This window comes from Aulostomus chinensis, chromosome 2 (assembly GCF_037954235.1).
Source record: "Aulostomus chinensis isolate RoL2024-O1b breed Wild chromosome 2, RoL_Achi_v1.0, whole genome shotgun sequence".
In the NCBI taxonomy this organism is placed as follows: Eukaryota; Metazoa; Chordata; class Actinopteri; order Syngnathiformes; family Aulostomidae; genus Aulostomus; species Aulostomus chinensis.
The window spans coordinates 26,953,519-26,978,255 of NC_141321.1; the positions used below are offsets into that span (position 1 = coordinate 26,953,519).

At 41.7% G+C, this 24,737-nt stretch overlaps 1 protein-coding gene across 1 annotated transcript in view; it reads left to right on the top strand.

The window, feature by feature from the left end:
- Nucleotides 1–2,693: 2,693 nt before the first annotated feature.
- The window catches only part of trpm7 (transient receptor potential cation channel, subfamily M, member 7), a gene marked incomplete at its 5' end in the record, with an annotated part of 37,010 nt that continues 14,966 nt past the window's right edge, over nucleotides 2,694–24,737 (top strand). Inside the window, 21 exons of the mRNA XM_086196326.1 lie at nucleotides 2,694–2,759; nucleotides 9,323–9,402; nucleotides 10,448–10,486; nucleotides 11,214–11,421; nucleotides 11,658–11,871; nucleotides 12,643–12,767; nucleotides 12,935–13,106; nucleotides 13,546–13,720; nucleotides 14,703–14,826; nucleotides 15,115–15,187; nucleotides 16,425–16,525; nucleotides 17,369–17,503; nucleotides 17,598–17,651; nucleotides 17,742–17,882; nucleotides 18,161–18,295; nucleotides 18,518–18,795; nucleotides 18,882–19,110; nucleotides 19,883–20,038; nucleotides 20,465–20,608; nucleotides 22,765–22,893; nucleotides 23,007–23,258. Of these exons, the coding sequence (XP_086052452.1) occupies nucleotides 2,694–2,759; nucleotides 9,323–9,402; nucleotides 10,448–10,486; nucleotides 11,214–11,421; nucleotides 11,658–11,871; nucleotides 12,643–12,767; nucleotides 12,935–13,106; nucleotides 13,546–13,720; nucleotides 14,703–14,826; nucleotides 15,115–15,187; nucleotides 16,425–16,525; nucleotides 17,369–17,503; nucleotides 17,598–17,651; nucleotides 17,742–17,882; nucleotides 18,161–18,295; nucleotides 18,518–18,795; nucleotides 18,882–19,110; nucleotides 19,883–20,038; nucleotides 20,465–20,608; nucleotides 22,765–22,893; nucleotides 23,007–23,258 (3,030 nt within the window). The remainder of the gene's footprint in view (nucleotides 2,760–9,322; nucleotides 9,403–10,447; nucleotides 10,487–11,213; nucleotides 11,422–11,657; nucleotides 11,872–12,642; nucleotides 12,768–12,934; nucleotides 13,107–13,545; nucleotides 13,721–14,702; nucleotides 14,827–15,114; nucleotides 15,188–16,424; nucleotides 16,526–17,368; nucleotides 17,504–17,597; nucleotides 17,652–17,741; nucleotides 17,883–18,160; nucleotides 18,296–18,517; nucleotides 18,796–18,881; nucleotides 19,111–19,882; nucleotides 20,039–20,464; nucleotides 20,609–22,764; nucleotides 22,894–23,006; nucleotides 23,259–24,737) is intronic.

Sequence of the window (24,737 nt, forward strand, 5' to 3'; positions counted from 1 at the left end):
TGATTTTGACTGCTGTGAGGAAGAGAGTGGAGGTGGAACAAGATATGTTTCAAGTGATTGTGAGGCGTGTCAGTGCCTCTGAGGTCTGTAAGGTTCATGTTCAGAAAACTATAATGACTTTGCCTATACATCCTGCCTTGGCGATGATTGCTTACGCACAAACACACACACAAAAGAAAAGAAAGCACTTTATATTTAGCTTGGCAGTTGTTTCATCAGTGGAAGGGTTGGGGTTTAAACTATAGCCACATGTGATACATTTTTGATAACTGTTGGGGTTTCTGTAACAGTGTTTGTATGATGTGATTTCTTTCGTTGCCTTACAATAAATTAACGACTTCTACGTAATGTTGTATTTGTGATTTTTTTTTTTTTTTAGGGGGGGGGGGTGGGGTGGGGACAGCGGTTTAGCACAGTTGTTATGTTTGGAAAACAAAACTGTTTTTATTTTCAATAATTTTCTGACCAGAGGGTTTAAGGGCTTGTAATCATAGTGTTCTGTTTGGTGGCCAGACAGACCCCCCCCCCAAAAAAAAAGGGTTAATCAGTAACCTCTTAAGATAGATTCCGCAATTAAGGAAATTGTGGAGCATTAAGTCAAGCTGGCACGATGCCACACCTTAAATGGTTAAATGAGTGTCTAATAAATTGTCTGTTTGCCTTAATAGTCAATTTGACATGAGGATTAGAACAGCAGCAACACGGCCTGATCCCATTATGTGAATCGGACGAGGTCAGTATAGCACAGTTGAACTGAAACACTCATTACTTCTAAAAGTAAAATTAAAATAAATCCACACGTCACTCAAACATTCAGCAAAAAAAAAAAAAAATCAATGGAAAAATGGTTCCTTTTCTCAAGTAAAACTGTAACTACTCAGAAAAAAAATCATGCTCTGGTTAAATTGTTTGTGTAAAATTCAAGTTCAGTAAAAGTAGAGAAGTGGGTGATATGGAGTTGGCTTGTATCAAAAACAAAAGTAATCATCCTAGCTGATGTTTTTGTACTCCAGTGCCCTAGGGCGCTCAAACCACCGATTTCTAAAGTTCATGCCTCAGTGGTTTGAGTTTCCGTTAAGCTGCTCTGGTTGTGTCCTCTTTGGATTTGCGGGATTCAAAATTGAAAGTAAAATCACCCTCTTCAGATTTGTTTTCCATGCCAACAGGTGACTGATGGCTACAGATTAAACGAACAAGGTCTGCTAACATAACATAACACTGGTAAATGGCAGATACCTCCACACTGGACTCAAGTATCATAATTAGTTCATTTCCACCTCTGGTTAAAAAAAAGAGTGTTATAACTTAGTGCAGGGTTGCTGTTAAATTGACAATTGTAACATAACATATACAGGAGGGAAAGAAGTGGGACACTCACTTTACAGGCCAAGTGTATATACACATACCCGGTGTTTGACTGGGGGGTGTTTACAGCTCACCAGCTTCTTACCCCGAACAGACCCACCAAAGCGAGGACCACAGGCTGGACAAGGTAGGTACAGAGAGAGAGAGAGAGCGAGGAGAAGCCCACCGCCAGTTGTTTGAGTAAATGGGGAACTAAAACAAAGGCACATGCTGCTGCTGGCTCCTCCCTGGCCATGTGACAGCGCACTGGGCTGGCTGAGTCAGCCGGCTCGTCACGCAGCGTCAGTCTGGAGTCGCACAATTATGAAAAAGCAACCTTCCGTTGGAGCTGCAGCCGAAGCGGATCTCTCCAACGTCCACCGGGCTTTCCTTCCAAGGCTAACAGAGAGCACCGCCGATAGATGGATAAAAGCCACGACGCAGCTCTTCCTGAGTCTCAACGGTGAAGAGAATGGTATGCGACGCCTTTTTAAGTAGTCACTCTGGATTTTATGGTCTTGTCAAATTGGCGCTCAGGGTCGTCGTGACTGATCGGGGGGCTTTGAGTGGCAGGTCTACCCCCTCCTTCTCCTCCTCCTCCCTGTGCATGCTGCCTCCTACCTGTCAGGCACCCAGCCACGACCCGGGTGGTATTCTCTGTTTGCTGACTGTCTGGCTGGTTCGCTAACACACCAGTGACTCAGACCCAAGAGGGGAAAGGCGGGACGGTGTCTAGCAAAAACAAAACAAAACATAAAAAACCCTAATCACACTCGGGTGTAACGTTAGCTGGCTAAATAGCTAGCTAGCTGGCTAGCGCTAGATGCTAGGTGCTTAAACCATGCTAACTAGCTACGGTAGCTTCCCGATGCTAGCAGTGTTTTCTGTGTAACAGAGAGGAGCTGCGGCACTTGTGGTCTCCAGTCAGTCCCTGGGACGCTTATTGGGAAGAAGAGTGCGGTTGACGGTCGCTCGCACTCGTCTATTCCCGACAGCTGTCGCAGATGTGTCGGACAAGACATGCTGTCATTGCCAGTAAGATGTCAATGGCACCTTGAGTGGATGCCTCGCCAGTTTCACTTGAATGTTTGCTGTTCAGGCCGGGTGGTGGTGATGGTGGGTGAAAAAAGTTCCTGAATTTTGGGTCTATATAATTTCAAACGGCAGTTTGAGCCGTGTACGCGCGCGCGCGCGCCCTTTGGCTGTTAAGTGAGAGTTGAGCGTTCCGGGCCTGTCGCAGACATTAAGCCGAGGACTGCCCTCAACATTTTGTTTGTTTGACGTGTGTTTTTATTCCTCCCTTGCGTGACAAAAACACCGCCTCTTCTTTTTCCAAGAATGTCTAACCCTCTCTGGTCTGTTCGGTGGAAGAGCTCAGGGCGAATGGAAAGAGGAGATGCTATGTAACCAGCCTGGTGAGTCAGTTGACCACACCGGAGCTGGTTCGGATCCACGGTATCAACTCTATTATGGTAGATATAACCATGGTTATATCCACGGATTTATTACACTTTAGCACCTCTCTTTTTTGGACAGCAAAATTGGAACTATATAATCAAATGTCTATGCATGGGTGTTTTTTGGCAAACCTTGTGAGTTACTGTAAATACCGAGAGATGGGACATTGTTCTGAGAATATGTGGCCAGAATATGTGGTTATTCACAGATGGCTGGCTTCATCTTTCATCGATTGGATATTGGAATGATGGTTCCAGTCCATGTACTGATCCAGGTTCCATTCCACAGTGTTGTGTAGCAGGAGACACATCGGATTCAAGACATTTATGTATACCCCCCCCCCCTTTTTTTTAAATATTAAGCTCTGTGGTTTACTACAGCCTCATGATGTAACCATAAGCATAATGCCAAAAACAATAATATTGATGATAATCCCAAACAGTCAGCTCTGGTATCAGCATCAGCAGATGTGCATTGAAACCAAATCGGAGCTGAAAAAAAAATGTGGCTCTCAAGTCATCCTACAATTCAATATTGCTATAAATCACTGCAGCTAATCCCCTAGAATAAAAAGCGGTATAAATAGTCCGTCAAAGTCATAAAAGCAAGATTGCACATAAACAACCTAATCTACTGCAACTTGTATGTCGGGATAAATAATTGATGATGTGACCATGACAATAAGTCACATTTAAGTGTGTTGTGGACTACAAGGAGTCCAACTTTGCTGCTCTGATTAACGCTAATCTTGCATCATGGTACCGATATTATATGATACACCGCTTACTGATAGAGGCTCCACAGCAGCCGGGGCCTCTCGCGTGCTGTAAAACTCTCACTTCCCCACAGTGCTGGTCTGAGCCGATCACATGAACCAGCTTACCAGGGTTGGCCGGTAACTGTGTGTCTTGAACTACCGCTGGTTCATCAGAGTAGTCAGGAACAGAGCTTCATCATTGCAAGCTGCAGTTTGTCACATCACGGTGGGTGGTTGGACTGGTCATCAGCTCGCGCTTTAGCAGTTAGTGAGCTGGTAAAATGTTGGGTTTTTTGAGTGTTTTAATTTAAACTCTTTATAAGGGTTTGACTGTGTGGGATTGCTTGCATGGTTCTGAGCACTGTTATCTCACACTTTAATCCAATTGCAGCACACACACACACTCACACGCACACACACACACACGCATATGCAAGCCCATTTGATGATGATTGATAACATTTTCTCCAGTGGCCTTAGACAGGCAGTTTAGATACAGTCACAATTTGCTGATCTTACAAATGGAGCGCAACACACACACACTCAGACACACACATCCTTAAGAAGGGTTGTCATAATTGATTGATAGTATTGATGATCACCCTGATATGTAAAAACTGATTGTCCATATTGTGTTAATATATGATAATATAGATAATTCCGTGCCAGTAACTGTGCGGTTCACTTGGCCAGTAGAGGCGGTTGTCTTGCTCCCTGTTAACGATAGTCTTGTCACATGATTGGTTTCAGCAGCTACTGGTTTGTATCACAGTTTTAGGGTCCCGATTTGTTTTGTGTCATTGGAGATAATATTGAAAAATTTTGCAGACACTGTCTAATTCTGTGGATCCAGACTCTCTGGCGCACTACTCTTGTAATTGGAGTCTTACCCATTTGCCAAAAAAAATGAGACAAAAAAATAAAAAACACATTTAAAGATTTTATTCTTTTACACTCATTTTATGATAGATATTTGAGTAATATTGATAGGTGAAATCCTTTTGGCCATGATAATCCTGTAGTAAAAATCTGACTGCTCTGGATGTTATATCCTGTACTTCCTCCGGCTCTGAGCTGATGTGTATGTGTAAAGATAGGATGTAATGTGCATGTTAATGTTGTTGTAGTGTCTTCCTGTAAGCAGCGAGTCTGTATAATTGCTCTTCTCTTCGTGCCATTTCCTTAACCTGGATTTGGGAGAGCTCATATAGCCATGACTACCAGATGTTGTCAAGAAAAGGGCATCACGTGCTTTACTTCACCAGTTTATATAGCTGCTTGAGGGTGGAACTTGGAGTGGCATGCCAGCTTGTTATCAGCCCATGTTGTGCACTCTTTCAGAGTTATACCCAGGAGGCACAAGCGTGAGAGCTGCAGAAGCATCACACTTTGGTCTCATGACTGTTTGAACTAACTTTACTTCTGTGTGCAGCCTTCCAGGAATCTCCTCTGAAGGCAATAATTAACTATTTCCCTTCATTTAGCATTCTTTTATAGACCAGATCTTGGGAGCTACTCAGATGTTGCGAGGATTTTGCATTTGATTCGGCCTGTCAGTGTTAATATGTTTCTTCATGGGTTATAAACTATTTTCTCTTGAAGCCTATATAAATGTCTATTTTGAACTTGCTTTGACTCTGTCTTGATAGAAATATTTTTTAGCATGCTGTTTAATGTCAGGAGTTTCCAGCTGCCATTATTGATATGTATGTTATCAATCAGAAACAGGGGAGTCTTGAGTCATGATTTCAGCTTATTGAGGAAATCCTCAGATATGCTGTGGCAGAGGGATTACTTTGAGTTTGTCTAAATTAATTTAGTATTTAAATACTAACTCAAGGCCGCAAGTGACATTTACTAATTTAAGTACATAAGCACTGCAGAGAAGCACACACTAACATCCTACCTCTGGCAGTTGAGCAATAAGGCGCCGTTCACATCTGACATTTGACACCCTGAGTGATGCGATCACAAGTGGACAGCTGTATGTACGTGAGTTCCCACTTGGCTGTTGAACGTGTCTTCAATGACCATTTGTGATCGGGTCTCACCCCTATGCTCGAAATGTAAATCTACGCCCATATTATTTGTGTCTTCAAAGCCCAAATGCATGTTCAATTATGTTTGAGAGCTAATTGTAAGAAATCATTATGACTTCTTCATTGAATTTGGAGACATTCACTTTGGGTTTTTATATATCTACATGGAAGAATTTGGCAGTATTGGCCACACCTATGTTAGTTTAAATTTAGAAGGGGGGATCGGGGTATGAACAGTTGTTAGAGCTTATTGAGTCACATCTCATGTGTAAAGCATTCATCCTTGGCTCACTTCCTCATCAGTTTGAGTGGTCCATCACCAGAAATTCTCCATTGAAATTCTTAAACGAAAGTATTTTTTGCATATTTAATTTTCTCTTGATCTCTGAAGTGAGACATCTTTTCAGCTGTGATTGCAGTCACTAAATGAATGATGTCTGTTTCCACACAGATTCTGGGTTCCTTTTTTTTATGAGGTATGTGCAGTGCGACTCCAGTTCCTCTTGTGATGTGACTTGATCCAAAGAGAAACACTAGTGAAGAATAAAGGTTATGATGGCTTGGAAAAATTCATGATAAGTGCCATAACTCACTGGACCATGCAGGATGCCCCAGTTCTTCTCCATGCTTATTACTGAAGCCTTATACCATGGTTTCATTCGTAAATCTTGTAATAGAAAAGTATTGTGATTATTTACTGTCTACAAATATGCAGAAATTGCACAATTTTGTTTTATGTTTTTTTTGCATACAATCTTGCCTCATCAAACCCAAACCTTTTAATCTCTCCTCCATAACCATGAACTCCTTATCACAAGCCACACTTTGATGCATTTCTCAGAGCAAATAGAAAATGAAAAAAAAAACAGCAACTCCATGTTGTTCATCTGGTCAGTTCCTGAAGTCTTTGAGAACCAGTCCTCTATTTGACTACCACTTGCACTGAATTGCTGACCCCCCTAGCCTCCTCTCTTTCTAATGGCTAATAGCATTGCCAAGCCAGATGTTATCTCACCATGAATTACGTCAGATGGGGTCAGAGGAATCATGGGTTGACCAGTCAGATTTGTTACATTGTTGGGGAAAAAAGGAGGAGGGGGAAGGAAGAGTTCAGTTGGCAAGTTCTACAAGGGTGTGTTAGGGTTGTGGAAGACCATGTGATCAGAAGTATCACCTGTCAAACACATTTGTTTGCACAAACACGATGAACATGAACACAAACACAAATACATGCACAAACAAAACTCACTACATCTTCATTAGGGAGGAGAGGGAGAGAGAGAGAGAGAGAGAGAGAGAGAGAGAGAGAGGGAAAGATGCTGTTATATTTCCTACAGTAACTAAAGGATCATAAAACTGGCAAGTGGGAGCTCGGAAAACGAAGCCAAAGAGGAAGAGGGAGGGAGTGAGGAAATGGAAGCGCGAGAAAGTGTGCGTGCGTGCGTGCGTGTGTGTGTGTGTGTGTGTGTGTGTGTGTGTGTGTGTGTGTGTGTTTGGCAGGGTCTCTTAAGAGCTCAGGTCTTTTGTTGGCTGACATTCTCAGGTGCCATGGTAACAGGTTAGCAAAGCACAATCCTGTTTTATCTGCCTTATTAACACTGTGTATAGCCTCGTTTCATCAAAATGACACCAGCGTTTAGTTGACGGTGATCCTCAACTATGCAGCACATCTGATTCACATCTGTTACTTGTTGGGATGTTAAAAGCAATATTGATACTACCTTATTTTTCTGTACTTCCTCTCGCAATGCATTATTGATACACTTGGTACCAAGTATTGATGTTTTTATGTACACTGTTGGTGTTATTAACCAATGCTCTGTTGCCATTTTGACAAAACTATGACTTTGTTACATTGTTTTAACTCAGCTGTCAAATTCTGTGACACTGATACGTCAATGCAGCAAGTGAATAAAAACACATTTCCTGCTTTTTAATGGATATTTCATCCTTCTTCAGTGATGTTGTTATCGTGATCTCCAACTGTATTGCTTGTATACCACACAATTTTCTTAAACATTTTGTACCAAGAAAAAATTGTACTAGCTGGGATCAGACTGTAGCTTTTAAAGCGACTTCCAATTTGTTATCACCAGGCTCTGCTGTCACTCCTCTGTCTTATAACCGCACCACCAGTGTAACTAAAGTCAGCCTCATTATAACATGACAGGGAGTTTTAAAAAGATAGAGGCCTCTAGAAGTGTGTGATGAGTGTGGTGCTTGAATTGTTGGGAGGTTGTTTGTGCGTGCGTGTGTGCGTGTGTGTGTACTGCATGAATCACAGTTGGTGCCGTGTCTTCGGTAGACACAGGTATATATCATTGAGGCCTCTGCCCATCCGCTAATCCTCTCCCACACCCCCGCCTCCCTCGTCTCTTTCTCCCTTGCTTAAGTGTAATATCTAGTTTGTCTCAGACACATTCATCTGCCCCCTGAGTGGCTTCTTACAGATTAACTGTAGATGGAGTCAGGAGGCTGCAACCTCTCGCTGATCGCTCAGCTTTTAACTCAGGCCGGATCTGTATAGTCACAGCATCACCGTAGACTTTGAGACCTGTATGCAAATTGCATGCGCATCTTCAGAGACCAAGAGAGTATAGTAATTTGTTGCTGGTGATCCAGTGCTGAAGGGAGTCTGAGGCGACTGTGGTTTATCCAGGAGATGCATGAGGGAGCACTGGCATGTTCCTGTACAAAGCCCTTAAACACAGAGATGAAGAGGAGGACGTTCAGGTACAAACAGTGGTTCGATGTCACTGGTCAAGTGGTGGGATGACCTGTGTATTTGTGTGCGAGTGTGTGTGAGTGTTAGTGTGTTGTTTTTTTAGTTAGTTTGTTTTTACCTGTTTCCAAACAGCCATCTTGTTATATGTAGGATTGAACCTGCACCAGTTGTTGAAATCAGAGATGGGAATCTGCATCGTCACCACATTGATGGAATGGAAGAGAAAGCTTTATTATCTTTATACATCACCTATAATGCTCCTAAGAGTGCTGCTCCACTGGTGCTTTAAGAAACACAGAACATGAAAATTAGAGATGTTCTTCATGCATTTCAGATCGTTCGCAGCTTCTAACAGAAAACAACTAGTTGGTACCAGCCTGGCTCACGACATTTCATCCCTGTTAGTTGTAATTCCATTGTTTTGAGTTTTAGGAATAGTTGAAGTGCTTTGGTTTAAAGCAGGTGACAGGTTTGCTTCTTTATGCTGAGAAGGATTAACAGGGCTAGTCACTCAGGGGGGCTTTACTGGAATCAAAGTAAAGCATGACGCATTAATTGAAAATTCCTCTCACATAAATCCTTGTGAAAAATAATATGAGTTTTTTGTTTTAGCTCATAGTCACTTGCAGAAACGGCCAGCTACAGTAATACGGTTCCTGGTTTAATTTTTATTATTTTATTTATAGTCCTTCTAATTCCTTTTGATTTCCATTGACTAAATCTGGGATTAAGTGGTTCCAAGCACCCTTTTTGGATGTTTGGAGGTTCATTATTGCAGTTTCTGGGGTAAAACCTGCTTTGGTCTCACTTGTTGAACCTTTCTTTGTGGAAGTACGATGATTGTAAACACCATTACTGAACCAGCACTGTTGTTGAACTTCCCCAGAGGATAATTTGGGCAGCAGCTTGAACGTATTCAAAGTCACATACTCAAATATGTGGATCATCAGCTGCCTTCACCTGCTCACAGTTTAAATCTGGTGTTTGTTTTCTCCCCAGTCCCAGAAACCCTGGATAGAAAGCACTTTCACCAAGAGGGAATGTGTGTACATACTACCAGTGTCAAAGGACCCCCACAGGTATGTGCTTATGCTCCACTGGTGAACCTTGTGGTGATAACCATGGAAACGGTGTAATTGTATGGTGTGTGTGTGTGTCATGGAAGGCCCAAACCTTAACCACTACTCTCCAGTGGGTAAATGAGTCTGTTTCCACATAATTCTAATGTCTGCGTCTGTCACTGTAATTACAGTGTTAAGTGAGAGGGAGGGCCAGTGATGTGTGTCATTATCTTCCTGTGTTCAAGATTTCTGATTTCACTTTATCAGTTTTATGTTTTGTACAGTTGATTAAATAAGTCAGAATTCCGTAAATCACTTGACTTTCCCAATAGTGCTGTTTTTATTTGTAATGTTGTTTTTGACTGTGTAGGAAGCTTGTGTGTTGGTGTTCTTCTGTTGTGCAGGCAGGTTCTTCTGTAGATTTACTGGAATCAGACAAGGCAGCGTTAGCTGGCTTTGCATGCGAGCTTCTCAGTCTCTGTACCAGGTTGTTGTCAGGCTTTATTAAAGGTACAGCATTTAGAATAAACAATGTGTCCAGTTGTGAAAAAAATGGGGAAAAAAACACTTTCAAAGTTCTGTGGAATTTTATTTGCAGTAGTTTCCCGACAATTAAACACATTTACTGTGTAACGCCATTATTTGTGTTCAAGCCAGAGAGCAGGCATTCCTTGCTCTCTGTAAACAAACAGTTATGCAGAGTTACTGTTTTCCTTCTGTTTTCTTTTACATCAATTATTTGCCTTTGTCTTTTCTTCACTAACTACCGAACCAGCTGCTACCGCATGACAGGGAGGTGTTGGTGAACCAATCAAACATGCAGTTAAAAGCCTGCATGAGCCTCCTTGGCAGGCTTCATAACTCTGTCTTTGTTTGAGGGCAGACTAACTGGGCTTCCTGCCCACTTGACAGATAAACTTACTTGAAGTCCTCTAACTGCTAGCAAGGAGAGAACGGCCCTTACACTGGGGCTGTGCTTTAAATGTTCCTGCAAGTCTACTTTACATTTTGGTGGCCTGTGTTTAACTTAAATGAATGATTGAATATGTTGATGTCCATCCAGATGCCTTCCAGGATGCCAGATTTGCCAACAGCTAGTCCGGTGAGTATTTGTTTGGTTTTTGTTCTCTTCTTTCTATTAGCAGATAGGACCAACCTGAGAGAAATGGCCTGCAGGCAAATTCTGTTGCAGTGTGAATTCACTGAGCAGTGACCCTCCACAGGAAACAATTAACTTCCAGGCTTTGTGTGTCAGGATACACAATCTCATATGAGATAATTGACTGAAGCAAGAAAAAATGGCAAGCTCAAGCTGGTGGTTAATTCTTATGGTAATTAAATTGCATTGGCCTTGTCATCATGGCTTATTGAGGTTAGTTTTATCATTTTATTCCCTGTTGCTCAGTTACACAGTACGGAAGCAATGAAATTTGAATTATATTTTATATTCTTTCCATTCCGTCTGTTTTAGAAAATACTGTTCATGTTCAATCGGCAGGGATGAACCAGTAGCATTTGTTTCATCAGTCTTGGGGGGTGGGGGGTGGGTTGATGTTTTGCCAAATAAAAGTTCACTAACTGACATCATTATGGAAAAGTTCCCTCAAGTGACCCAAATCATACAAAAGCATTTCCTCAGGTGTGGCTTAGATTCCTGTTCCACACCCTTCTGTCCATATCATAATCCTGCCTTTCAACTCTGTTATAATTTACACCGCCACTGTTGTATCATCTGCATTGTTCTGGGGTTGTGCAAAGTTACTTAAGATAAATCATATGATGAATAGCGTTGAGGGCTTGCCAATAAAGTGAGTGTTGTGATTATGAAGGTGCTGCTGTGGGCGACTGGTGCGGCAGCATGTTGGCTTCACAGCCAGCTTGGCCACCAAGTACTCGGATGTGAAGCTGGGTGAAAACCCCAACCTATCCCTGCCCGAGCTAGAGGAGTGGTCGGTGGAAAAACACACAGAGGCGAGCCCCACTGACGCCTACGGTGTTGTTAACTTCCAGGGAGGGTCTCACTCGTACAGGGCCAAGGTAGGGAAGTACATTCCTCTATTTAAATGATGGCTTGTAAATGTGACATGGAGTGATGCTTTATTCCGTGCATGATGAAATATTCTTTGCCAAAAACATAGAAACCAGACAAACTCTTCAACCTTGATTTGGTGAATGCAAAAAGGCAATATAATATGAACGTCATTAATGATCCCAAACTCTAAATCCTCTATCAATGTGTGGGCTTTTTCTTGTATCTGTGCAAACGTGGGCAGTATGTGCGTTTGTCATACGACTCCCGACCAGAGAGCATCCTGCGGCTGATGATGAAGGAATGGCATATGGAGCTACCCAAGATCCTCATCTCTGTCCATGGAGGAGTTCAGAACTTTGAGCTGCACCCACGCATCAAGCAGGTGCTGGGCAAAGGCCTTATCAAAGCTGCAGTTACCACAGGGGCCTGGATTCTCACTGGAGGGGTCAACACAGGTAAAGGAAAATCATTCCACTGGTTGTTTTATTTCTGTGGCCACAAAAATGTTTTGTAAAGTCTCCTGATATTCCTTCAGTTCAAAGATGTTTTTTTGACAGGAATGTAGTTTACAGAGCCTATGAGAAAACTGCAATCAAATTTTGTTTCAGTTAATTTGCACTCTTTTGCTGATATCATTTGAAAATTCAGAACTGGCCCACACACATTTACTATACACAACCTGCGCAACCACCATCCATGTGGTCCGCTGATGTCGCAGAAGTTGTAATGCTGGGCTTTGAGCATGTCATTTGACTGTGTGTCTGCATTCACTCCACGTTCTTAAAATGGTGTGGTCTGATGATAGTGTTTAAATTGTTACTCACGGGGTCAATTACTGAGACCAGTGATTACTTTTAATGCCTGTGTGCCGCCCGACTCAGCTGAGGAGGTCCTCTGGCTCACAAATTACTGCTGAATCCAGGAGGACAATTAGCAGACCCATTGTGGTTCACAAACAACCCCACGACTAATGGGCTTGTTGTGAACTTGTCCAACTGGAGTATTTTTTTGGTTGCAGAATCTCTGGTGTGTTAAGGAGCCTCTACAGTTTTAGTACACTGTTAGCAGATTTCAGGGCTTGTACCATTATATGCAAGTCTGGAGGTGTAGTTACCCCAACCGGAATCTGAAACCCAGGTCCATGGGGACATGCACAGACCTGTACCCTGACCGCAACACCAAATAGCTTACCAGCAAATAGATTCATTCTTGTATTCTTCCCAAAGGTGTGGCAAAGCATGTAGGTGATGCTCTGAAAGAGCACTGTTCCAGATCATCAAAGAAAATTTGCACTATTGGTATCGCACCCTGGGGAGTCATCGAAAACAGGAATGATCTTATCGGCAGAGACGTAAGACATTTCAAGCTGCTCTTGTCAGTATTTCATGAATATCACAAAACATCACCAAACGTCTTAAGCCAGATGGCATAACTATTCACATTTGACTCTTAAGTTTATCTTAATTTAAGATACAAAAGTAATTTTTCCCCTGTATTATCTGTCTTTTCCCACTACAGATCATTGCTCCATATCAGACCCTACTGAACCCTCTCAGCAAACTAAACGTTCTCAATAATCTCCATTCCCATTTCCTCCTGGTGGATGATGGGACCGTGGGCAAGTACGGTGCTGAGGTCCAACTGCGCCGGGACCTGGAGAAGCACATCAACCTCCAAAGAATACACGCACGTAAGGAAACCAGCAATGTAACGTTATCTTTCACTACAACAGCTGTTTTTTGGGGATTTTTTTTTTCCCGGAGAAACGTGAGTAACTGTGTAAGATGTAGTGAAGTTGCAGACTCCTAACCCTCACCTTTCCCCTCCCTTAGGAGAGCCGACGGTGGCCAGCAGTCATTCACATGATCATATTTCTCTGACTTTCCTCAACTAGTTACTCAGAACAGAATTAAAAAAAACAAAAACAAAACATTGATCCACAGAGAAATTCCTTGATTCTGGTTTTTATTCTATAAATGTTCTTGTGTCCAACTGAACCATCTGAGTCATTCACGTATTCCATAATCATCTCAACCTCTTACAAAGTGTTACTTGGGTGGAGAGGTATTGGGCAGCCAAAGGTAACAGGATATAATCTGAACGAGCTAGTTATTGTGTCTGTCTTGTAGGTATTGGTCAGGGTGTTCCTGTTGTGGCCCTGGTCTTTGAAGGAGGTCCCAATGTGATCTTAAACGTGCTGGAGTACCTCCAGGAGAGCCCTCCTGTCCCAGTGGTGGTGTGTGAGGGGACTGGCCGAGCTGCTGACATACTGGCCTACGTCCACAAGCAGACCGAGGAGGGAGGGTAGGACAAAAACAAGCATGGACAGGGAACAGAAGATTATGTCTGTTTTGTGTGTGCCATGGCCAAAAGCAAAAGAAAGAACTAATGTAATGAGATTAATTTAAATCATCAAGCAAGAGATATCCCAGAGAGATTTGAAAACAATGGAGCAATTTGAAAGTTTCAGCAAGTGGTTGTATGAGGATAAGGGTGTCTCTGATCTATTTCTGTCCCGACCACAGTCCAGAGTTTAAAATAGCTGAACTTGTTTACTGAAATAATCTGATGATAGGCTCATTCAGCAAATTCAATTTTTATTAACTTCTGTTAAATGTGAGACAGTTTTACAAAAAAAAAAAAAAGGTGTGTGTCTAATGTTGTTATGTCAGTAAATGTAAAATATGATCTCAACTTATTGTCAGACAGCCTCAGCTGGCAGTGCTGGTTTAGTTTTTTCAGACACACTCATTACTGCCTCAAAATTGACATGAATTTAACAGTCCTCATGAAGGGAGTGTGTATTTCAGGATTATACTGCATTAGTTTTTTTCTAGCATACCTAATAGGTTCATGAGTGTTTAATCCTTTTTTAAAAGATGTTTAAAGAATAGCAGATTAATGAGCATCACATAACATCTGTGTGTGTGTGTGTGTGTGTGTGTGTGTGTGTGTGTGTGTGTGTGTGTGTGTGTGTGTGTGTGTGTTCTCTTGCCGACCCAAATATCAACATGTCCTGGTTGAGCCTCAGTGTGAAGCTTGCTCTTCATGAAACATGGTGGCTGAGTTCAAGCTGAACTGTAGTGACAAACACAGTGAGCGGTGTTTGCCCATAAAGACACTGTGACACAAAGTAGCCTGATGCCATTGACTCTATAGAACTGAATGCATGTGCTGTTGAGCCAGAGCTCTTGGATCATACGGAAATGGAAACATGGAATTAAACCGAATCTCCCTCCTCGGACAGTAAAGGGAATAAGACTGTTTTATTGTAATTCTTTTACAGCGGACTCCCTGATGGAGTGGAGGCTGACATCATTGCAACCATCAAGAAAACCTTCAACTTCAGCCAGAGTGATGCCATCCATCTGTTCCAGACTCTAATGGAGTGTATGAAGAGTAAAGAACTGGTAAACCTGCACACGTTCATTTCTTGACACGTTGCAACAGGGGAGTAAAGTTGCAAATGAAACCTTTAATAATTTAATAGATGCAATAAGAGGTCCTTGTTACCACACAGACAATTGTTATCTGTTGTCTGGGTTGTTTTTTGGGGTTTTTTTTGCAAATCAGAAACTTCAACTAAGGGTTCCACTGTTAGTTTTCTTAGATTGTTGCCACATAACAAACTCATTATACATCTGGCAAATGTCCGTGGGAATATGATAATAAGAGCGATCTTATTTCTTGGAAAACAGATCACTGTGTTTCACATCAGCTCCGAGGAGCACCAGGACATTGATGTCGCCATTCTGAGGGCTTTACTCCAAGGTTGGTAAATGTTAAGTCACATCAGCAAAGTTATACAGCAACTTTAATAAAGCAACATTTGTCTGAGAGTCAAAAGTTGATTCGGTCCGTTCATATGATGAGGTTGTTGGCATTGGGAGGGCTGTAAGATTTCAAGACTTTGTGATGTTTTCATTCTGTCATAGATATGCTTTGAGAACAGTTCGCCCTGTTTGCCCTTCTCTTTGTGTTTCTGAGGAGATCAGGTTGCTTGCGTTCACAGGGCCTCCTCATTCTATCGCTGTCACTCGCTGAGCTGTATTTCTTCATCTTAACTCTTCCTCTCTGCTGCAGTCTGCATGTGGAACAATCTGGAAAGAATTTTAGAAAGAAGACTGTTGCTCTAAATGATTTGGTTGATAGGCTGTTGGTTACACACGGCTGTTTTTGATATAATGTACGGATTTAACCTTTCACCTGAAAGAAGGGTGATAGTCCTGGTAGGTGACTGGTGGTTCACCCACAGTTTATTTAGACAAGAATTTGTAGGCGACTGCACATGATTGATTCTATTGAGAAATGCATTCTAGCATTCAACTGTTAGAATGATTTTGACTGAAATGCCCACTCAGACAAATATTTGTCAGACTAAGGTGTGTTCATCTTGGTGAAACAGTAACTCATCCTCTAAAGGACTCTGGGATTCAAAGGCTCTCAGGCATTTTGAAAGAATAGTGGCTGCTGCTTGATAGGTGGAGAGCTGCTATCTCTTTTCCACTTCGATTAAATCCATCCATCACTTGGAAAGCAGTATGTATTTCACCATTCAGTGTGCGGGAAGTTTGAAGAAGCTAAAATGACATCACTGTTAAAACCAGAATATAGAGCATATTAACATTTTCATATTTATTTGGAAGGATCAAACTGCATGACACATGACTGGAATCACTTGTTTCTAAAATTCTTCTGGGATTGCTGTTTTGACATATGGATGATCATTTATGTATTTTATATGGCATGCACAGCTCCTTGAGGTCAATAAGGTGAACTGCTGTGGAAGGGAGAAGTACACTCAACTGAGATTTACTTTGTAGTTTAAGCTGCTCTGCTGCTGCATTGGGGTGTAATTGACTGTGTTACAGCCCTAGTCCTGCTCTACTAACCCCTCTAATCCTGCTGGCTGGCTAACAGGAAGTGCATAGTTATTAAGGCTTTAGTTACCTGGCGGTTAATATCTGTTTTAAGTGTGTTTACAAGTGACTGTACCTCCATATTTCAGGCACAAATGCATCCGCCTTCGATCAGCTGGTCCTGACTCTGGCCTGGGACCGTGTGGACATTGCCAAGAATCATGTGTTTGTGTACGGACAGCAGCTCTTGGTATGTTGGTGTGTGTGTGTGTGTGTATGTGTTTGTGTGTAAGAGCCACAGCTTACAGGGATGTTTGCTTAGCTCAGCATTATCTTTAAACATTTGGACTTGGTCAAAATGGTCCCAAATGTGCTGACCACAATCAGCAGCCTGAAGAGCCAGGGGACTGGAGTCAGTCAGGCTGCCCCGAGCAGCTTGCCTTGACTGTAACTTGAATCATATTACAGTTGTCATCATAAGCTGCTCCCATTGGTTTTGTTTATTTTCAAACTTGGGGACTTCTGGCCTGTGTCAGCGAGGACAGATTATATTTATTTAATTTTTTTATTTATTTTGTTTTCTTGGGGGCTTTTAGTAATTTGGCCATATTTTTGGTCTACTCCCTTATTCATGTTTGTGTTTATAAATTGGGATTTGCTATAAAAATATTCTCCATAACAGCATTGGTCTCAAGCTGCCCTGGTCTTTTAATTGGTTTAAACTGTGCCATGTGTAACAGAGCTTCTTGACGCACACATTAGACGCTCCAGAATCCTAACATTTAAGTTGCAGATACATTTAGCGGATTTCATTCTCGGTAGTATGAAACAAACATCTCACGTGGTGAAAGACTGCACAACAGCTGAAGAGGCAAACGGCAAACAGTCCCATCCCATCCTTCATGAGAAGGATGGGATGAACAGCTGCATTGCATTGGTGATTTGACCTGAAACAAAATTGATATGAGTTCATATGATAAAGAAAGGTCTTTACATCATATCCATCATATCCAAAATATTTGTAAATTGCAAGAACATGATTAACACAAAAATACACAAACAAAATGGCTCTAACATCTTTCTATGTATGTAGGTTAGCTCTTTGGAGCAAGCGATGCTCGATGCTCTTGTGATGGACAGGGTGGACTTTGTGAAGCTGCTCATAGAAAATGGTGTGAGCATGCACCGTTTCCTGACAATCAGTAGGCTTGAGGAGCTTTACAACATGGTAAGATCACACCACAATAAACTAAAGAGACAGGATGTTTGGTGTAAACAAAAAAAAAAGAGTAAATAAGTTAAAACTTTTTGTATCCTTCCAGAAACAACCTCCCAACAATCCTACTCTCCTCCACCTGGTCAGAGATGTGAAACAGGTAAGTGTCAGAACTGATTGTTCTCATCCTGTGATGTTAACCAGAGTCTATTAAGTCTGAAGAACATTTTGTTGTTGCTGCTTTTTACAGAGTCATCTGCCTCCGAACTATAAGATCACTTTGATTGATGTAGGCCTGGTTATTGAGTACCTGATGGGCGGGACTTACAGGTGCAACTACACCAGGAAGCGTTTTCGAATCATTTACAACAATCTCCATGGCAACAGCAGGGTGAGTGGAAGATTTTCAATTGTCCAGAGTATTTTTTTATTGGTGGCTCAAGGAGGTGCTTGTGTCTCACGCTCATGAGATGTACAGTTGGACTGTGGGACAATGTCTTTACTACTGCTGATAGACATCATGATGTTAAGTCAGCACTGATATTTGGTGATACAACTGTAAACAGGAAAAAAAAAAAATTCTGTATGCGGTGTCCTGTGTTATGAAATGCAGTGTAAAATAACTGAAGGCAAATGAGGTGAATATGAATGTTTTCATGTCCTGCACAGAGGTCCGGACGCCACACAACAGGTCCTGGTTCTCATCTGAGGAAAAGTCATGAGTCTTTCAGCATGCAGGCGGACAAAAAGGAGAAGACCCGGCACAACCATTTCATCAAAACAGCACAGCCATACAAACCCAAGGTAAAGAAAATGTTATTTTGACGGGAGTACCCTTGAAATGTTGTGTGTTATATTGTTTAGTGTATTTGCTCTCATGGTTCTGTGTTGTTCACTGAAAACATCTTGAGATAAATTAGATTTTACATCTAAGGAGGTAATTATAAATGTGTAAAATAAAGATGATGCCAAAAACGACATCTGCTGAGCTCTAACCCTCTTACTGTGTCTGGCTTCTCATCCCAGCTGGAGTCTTCCGCTGAGCAGAACAAAAAGCGAAGCAAAGAAGAGATTGTGGACATAGATGACCCAGAGACACGGCGGTTTCCCTACCCTTTCAATGAGCTGCTGGTGTGGGCTGTGTTAATGAAGAGACAGAAGATGTCATTGTTTTTCTGGCAGCATGGAGAGGAAAACATGGCTAAGGCTCTAGTGGCCTGTAAGCTGTGTCGGTCTATGGGCTACGAGGCCAAGAAGAGCGACGTGGTGGACGACACATCCGAGGAGCTGAAGGAGTACTCAAAGTATGTTTTTTTTCTTTTGATCCTTAAAAACAGAAATGTTTAATATTTCTGAAATTCCTCAAGAACAGTGTTGATGTTTTTTTTAGTGAGTTTGGGACGTTGGCAGTGGACCTCCTGGAACAGTCGTTCAGGCAGGATGAGACCATGGCCATGAAGCTGCTGACGTACGAGCTGAAGAACTGGAGCAACTCCACATGTTTAAAGTTGGCCGTCTCCTCTCATCTACGGCCCTTTGTGGCTCACACCTGCACCCAGATGCTGCTGTCAGACATGTGGATGGGACGGCTAAACATGCGCAAGAACTCCTGGTACAAGGTTCATGTTCCCTTTATAATATTTTTTTGTAACAAAGAGGCTGTGCAAAGGCGCTCAGATGTTCACTACTGTGCTTTCGTATCGTCTGACTCTTAGATCAAGATGTAACTCAACCTGTCAGACTTACTTTAATTAATCCAATCAGAACTCCATTTAGAAAACAAGCACTTTTTAAAGTTGTTTGCCTGTCAGCTTGTGGAAAGATGTAAAAATTAACGAGCTCATACTTATGTGAAATTAGCATTACCATGTCATAACATCTGGATTATTTTGATTTTGTTCATGGGAATTCATTCGGAGCAAAATCCAAGATTAAATCGTTGGTCCTTCAGGGATGCGTGTGCCTCTCGTCATCTTCACTGCTGCTCACTTCCCTTCACTTTCATCATTTGAACTTCCTGCTGACGGTGTTACAGATAAGGACACAACAATATTTAGTAAGGCAGGACTTCCGCTGGTACAGGGCAGGAATACAGGTGTTGCAGTCATGTTTGATGACTGTAAGAAACTCAAAAAAACACGTATCTACCTACAGTATATGGAGGTGCATTGAGCTGAATTCATCATGGTGATGGGCAGGTTGGTGACCACTATTAGATGATCTGACTGAAGGGTACAGCGTTGTTCCCTGAACTTACTCATAATACCACAAGAGTCTATATGAATGCTTGAAAACGGTTTCAAATTTCATTTCTGTTAGGCATGACAACAATTATATTTCAATTCTAACGACAGCACATAGTCACATGGGCGTGTGTGCGTTTCTCTCCAGGTGATTCTCAGTATCTTGGTGCCTCCTGCCATCCTACTGTTGGAGTACAAATCCAAGGCTGAGATGGCTCATATTCCTCAGAGCCAGGATGACCACCAGATGACAATGGAGGACAGCGAACACAACTTCCAGAATATTGCTGAGGACATTCAAATGGTTGGATTTCTCTTTTTCTTCAAAATTTCTGATCAGTTGATCAATCCTCTTTCTTTTTTTTTTAGTTTTCCTCATCTTTTTTTTAATTTGTTCTAAGGAGACCTTTTGATATATACTACTTTCTTTTCCATCAAAACAACACAGCAGTCCAGATATTCCTTATATAATATCACATCATCATCAGTCGTCACTTCGTTACCATTCTAGCAGTGTCAGTGAGCTGCCAACTGTTGCATCACTGGTGGTTTGAAAAAAAGGCCTCAATACAGTGTTGGCACATTTACTATGCTTTTTTTTTTTTTTTTTTTTTTACAATTTAAGTCTCTTAAAGCCCTTTTTCTCTTGTTTGTTTTACTTTCCCTTCTTCGCTTTCTCTCTATGTAATTTATCTTATTGTCTAATTTGGTGCTTTTATCCTTTCTACAGGATGTGTTCAAGGAGGCCAGATCCCACGACCATGTGGAGGCGAAGACTGAAATGGAGACGCACGTTCGTTCCAGGAAGCTGCCCTTAACAAGGAAAATATATGCCTTCTACCATGCTCCCATTGTCAAATTCTGGGCCAACACGGTAGGCAGAACAGCACACAATCATTGATGGTTTAACTTAGCAGGACTTTGGTTAACAGGACCCATAAAGATCCAGCCAGATTGATTAATATTTTGCTCTGTAAAGAACTTTCACATCAACTTCTCTGTAGGGAATACTGATATTTTCTTAGAGGAAAACCAAGAGATATTCTTAATGTCTCAGGTTTCTCTTCACTGAATTTCTTTGATACAAATCCTCCTTCACTGCAGCAGTAATTAGTGTTTGATCAGTCTCAGACCTAACTACAAATGAGGCTCTCAGATGCTCATGAGATGCCAAATGAATGTCACCAAACTCGACACTTTACAGCTTGGCTGCACTTGATAATCCGTCCATGAATACCATCAGCAGGGGAAGGGACAAACTGTCACCTTGTCTTATCAGTCACCCACAAAGAAAATAGCAGTGCTACTATTCATGGAAACTGAGTTCTAGTGGTGTGTGAATAGCCACGTGATCATTTCCATGGTGGCCCAATATTGTCACAGCACCCCCCACAGGAAAGCTGAGGGAACACGGCCTCTTATCTGCTTGTGGATTGTGTTTGTTTTATTCTAATGACTGCATATGTGCCTCCCCTTGTAAGGTCAAGACTCTGTCAGACCGTCTGCTCTCCTTCTCTCCTCCTCTATTTAAACATTACATATATGCGCAAAAATCAGATTTATCACAATATAATGTCATTGAAATAATACGATCCATTTAATAGTTGGCTGCTAAATGATAATTTACTGAAAATATCCAATTACCTTCTGTCTTCACTCATCAGCATTGACAGGAAGTGTAAATTCCCTTGAGTTCCACCATAAACCTTTTGCTTGTGAAACAGAAAACAAGTAAGTGAACACAATGCATGTGTATTAGCAGTGTTTAAGATACAATCAGACAATAGACGGCCGGCGTGCCTGCATGTGGCACCGGCACAATGGCTTAATTATGTTTCATGCGTAGGATGGAGTGACTCTGACGCTGCCAATGTCTTCAGCCTGAGGAATCCTTCTGCAGATAGCGCAACATATAATAATATGATATAGATCTCGATCACAGTGATGGTAGTACTTTAGGCTTCAAAACATCCTTTGGAGTACACATTACACTGTCACCTTTCCACTCGTGTACAGGACTATCAGTCATCTCACTTGGGCTAGCCTGAGGCTGGTTCTCAGGAACGTAGGAGTAGTCAGAGTTTTTTCAGGCTGCTCAAGTCTTAAACGTGCTGATACCATCACAGGACATGCTAATTAATGTAATATAGCTGGCACCTGAGCTTATCTACATCTGTTGTACCTGCCTCCATCCTGACGTCAGTGACTTACCCGTCAGATTGTTGTCTTAATGTCTGATTTTCCAACACTTGACTCGTTTAACGTCATGGTTCAGTTTCTTAAAACGGTTGACTTAATCCAAGTCGCATCCGTGAGCTGGACTCAAGTACACAGCTTACCTACTTGTATGGTAATTTTCTTACTTTCCCACAGTCAGTAGTATGCAATCCCCGCACTTTGAACAGCGTGTAATGAACATCTCAAGTACTAACTTACACTGGAGTTTCATGCACCAGCAGCAGTTTCATATTGGAGACCAACCTGTGATTTGTGTGGAAACAAATGAAAGAGTTCACACCGTCTGAGGGATGTTAGACTGGACTGTCAATACACAACCCTAGGTTCATTTTCCACATGCAAAAACCATAATTTTTCAGTTCCGCAAGGTCACAAAGGTTATAATAGGTTGTTTGTATCTGATACACCTTGCATCCTTTCCCTGTAAGGACAGACTTGATTATTTACAGTTAATTTGCTTCAGACAGAAGAGAGTTTCTCTCACACAGCCTTCATCCCAGCAGTTACTGCCAGCTGAGTGCTCAGGCCTCAGAAGCCCAGTGACAACTATTTGCTCCAGACCTTCGATGCCATGATGTGGTTGCAACCCTTCAGAGGGCCTCTGATGACTTCATCTTAAAATATTTCAGAGAGGAAGTTTCTCTCCAAAACCAAATTTAGAGGCTTTTTGTTAACACAGTTGTATTCTTAAGATGTGGAACTTTACTTACATGTGATAAAGTGTTTTCTTCTCATGTCTCATGTTTTATTGGTTGTGATCGGTGTATTCTTGTCTTTTTCTTTTGTGATCAGCTCTTCTATTTGGGTTTCTTGATGTTCTACTCATACGTGGTCCTGGTGAAAATGCCTGACTGGCCTTCTCCTCAAGAGTGGGTTGTCATCCTTTACATCTTCACCTCTGCCATTGAGAAGATTCGAGAAGTACGTGGAGGTTTCAGTCATTTTTCCAGATGCATGATAAGAGTTACTAACTGGTATCACTCCTTTTTCCAAAGTCTGTGAAATGACCGACATATTTCCTCCACCCCCCCCAGATGTTTATGTCTGAAGCAGGCAAAATAAGCCAGAAGATAAAGGTGTGGTTCAGTGACTATTTCAATGTGTCCGACTTTCTGGCCATTGTGACCTTCTTTATCGGCTTTGGCTTGAGGTTGGGTGGAGAAGATACCTTTGTCCCTGGCAGGACAGTCTACTGTCTCAATATCATCTTCTGGTACGTGCGACTCCTAGATATCCTGGCTGTCAACCAGCAGGCTGGACCCTACGTCATGATGATTGCTAAAATGGTAAGTCCATGTGGTCTGAATTATCAAAGGAGTGTATCTTTGTGGTAACGAGGCCTGTATTTGTGGACTTGGTGAAAAAGCTTCCACTTAATTTCAGTGCTCCAGTAATAATGCAATCAGTACTTCTGCTTTCTTGGAATATATAACAGACATGTGGAGTGCTTTTCAGGTCAGTTTCATATTTCATTTTAGTCTTGAACCTGACTGAAGAGCAGCTCATTTACTGAAAGAAGCCCAAGACACACAACCACTTGCTAAAAGTCCCACCGTAATGTGATGTAGGCAGATGTTCAATCGTTTTCCTACACCTTGTAAAAGCTCTCACTACTATCTCACTAGTTTCTGAGGGCGCTCTCATACTAACATAATGAATCTATTAGATTCAAGAGATTTATTCGTGATGTGCATAATTGTACATGTACAACAGCAGTGAAATGACAATTGCAACACTCCGGCAACTGTGCAAGTAGCAAACAGCTAATTGCAATTATTAAAATTATTTAAAACTAAATAAACATCTGGCAGCCCCTGACGCCCGGAACTGGGATTCAAGAGCTGACCAACCTCAAAAATATAATAATAAAAAAAAAGAAATGCAAACATATTCACGAAAATCTATATGTACATAATAGAAAGGTAAAGAGAGAGAAAATAATATAATAAGAAGAAGAAGAACTGTTCAAAATAAGTGGCAAGTTATAAACAATTTGCAGTGTGTAGGGGGACCGCAGGCAAAAAAAACAGATACAACAGGTGAGTAATAAGGTGCTGGGCTGCAAGATGCAGAGTGCAAAAGATGCAGAATGTGATGTATGTGATTTGAGTGTCATTTAGTGTTTATGGTCCGTATGGCCTGAGGGAAGAAGCTCCTTCTCAGCCTCTCAGTCCTGGCCATGATGGTGCGGAGTCGCTTGCCAGAGGGCAGCCGCTCAAACAGTTTGTGGTCGGGTTGGTGAATGTACTTAATGATCTGATTTGCCCTGGACCTGCACCGCCTGGTGTGGATGTCCAATTAAACGCCTCCTGCTTCATGGTCACACACCGCAATAATAGAGGAACAATATGGTACTTTGTAGCGCACCTCAGACACTAGAGCTGTGCTGTTTCGGCCATATTGTTCCAAATCATGCCCATTGTAAAAAAAATATATAATAATTAATATTATAATTATTAGTATTATAATTATGATTATTATTATTGGGAGACAAACCCTTTAATTCATTAATTGGCATTGTTTGATGACTTTTTTTCTTTTATAGATCAGTGTTTGATTGTTTGGCTCCTAAGACCACTGTACTGCACCATTTAGTATCCCGATGCAGTTGAAACTCTACATTGTCAGCATACAGTCAGTAAGAAATAAAACCTAATGCTTCATAGTAATATTTATGGCACATAGGGTCAATATTGACAATATTTTCTAGACAACTTGCTCTAGCTCGCTAACAGTCTAAACTTTTGTAAAGAATATAGAATATC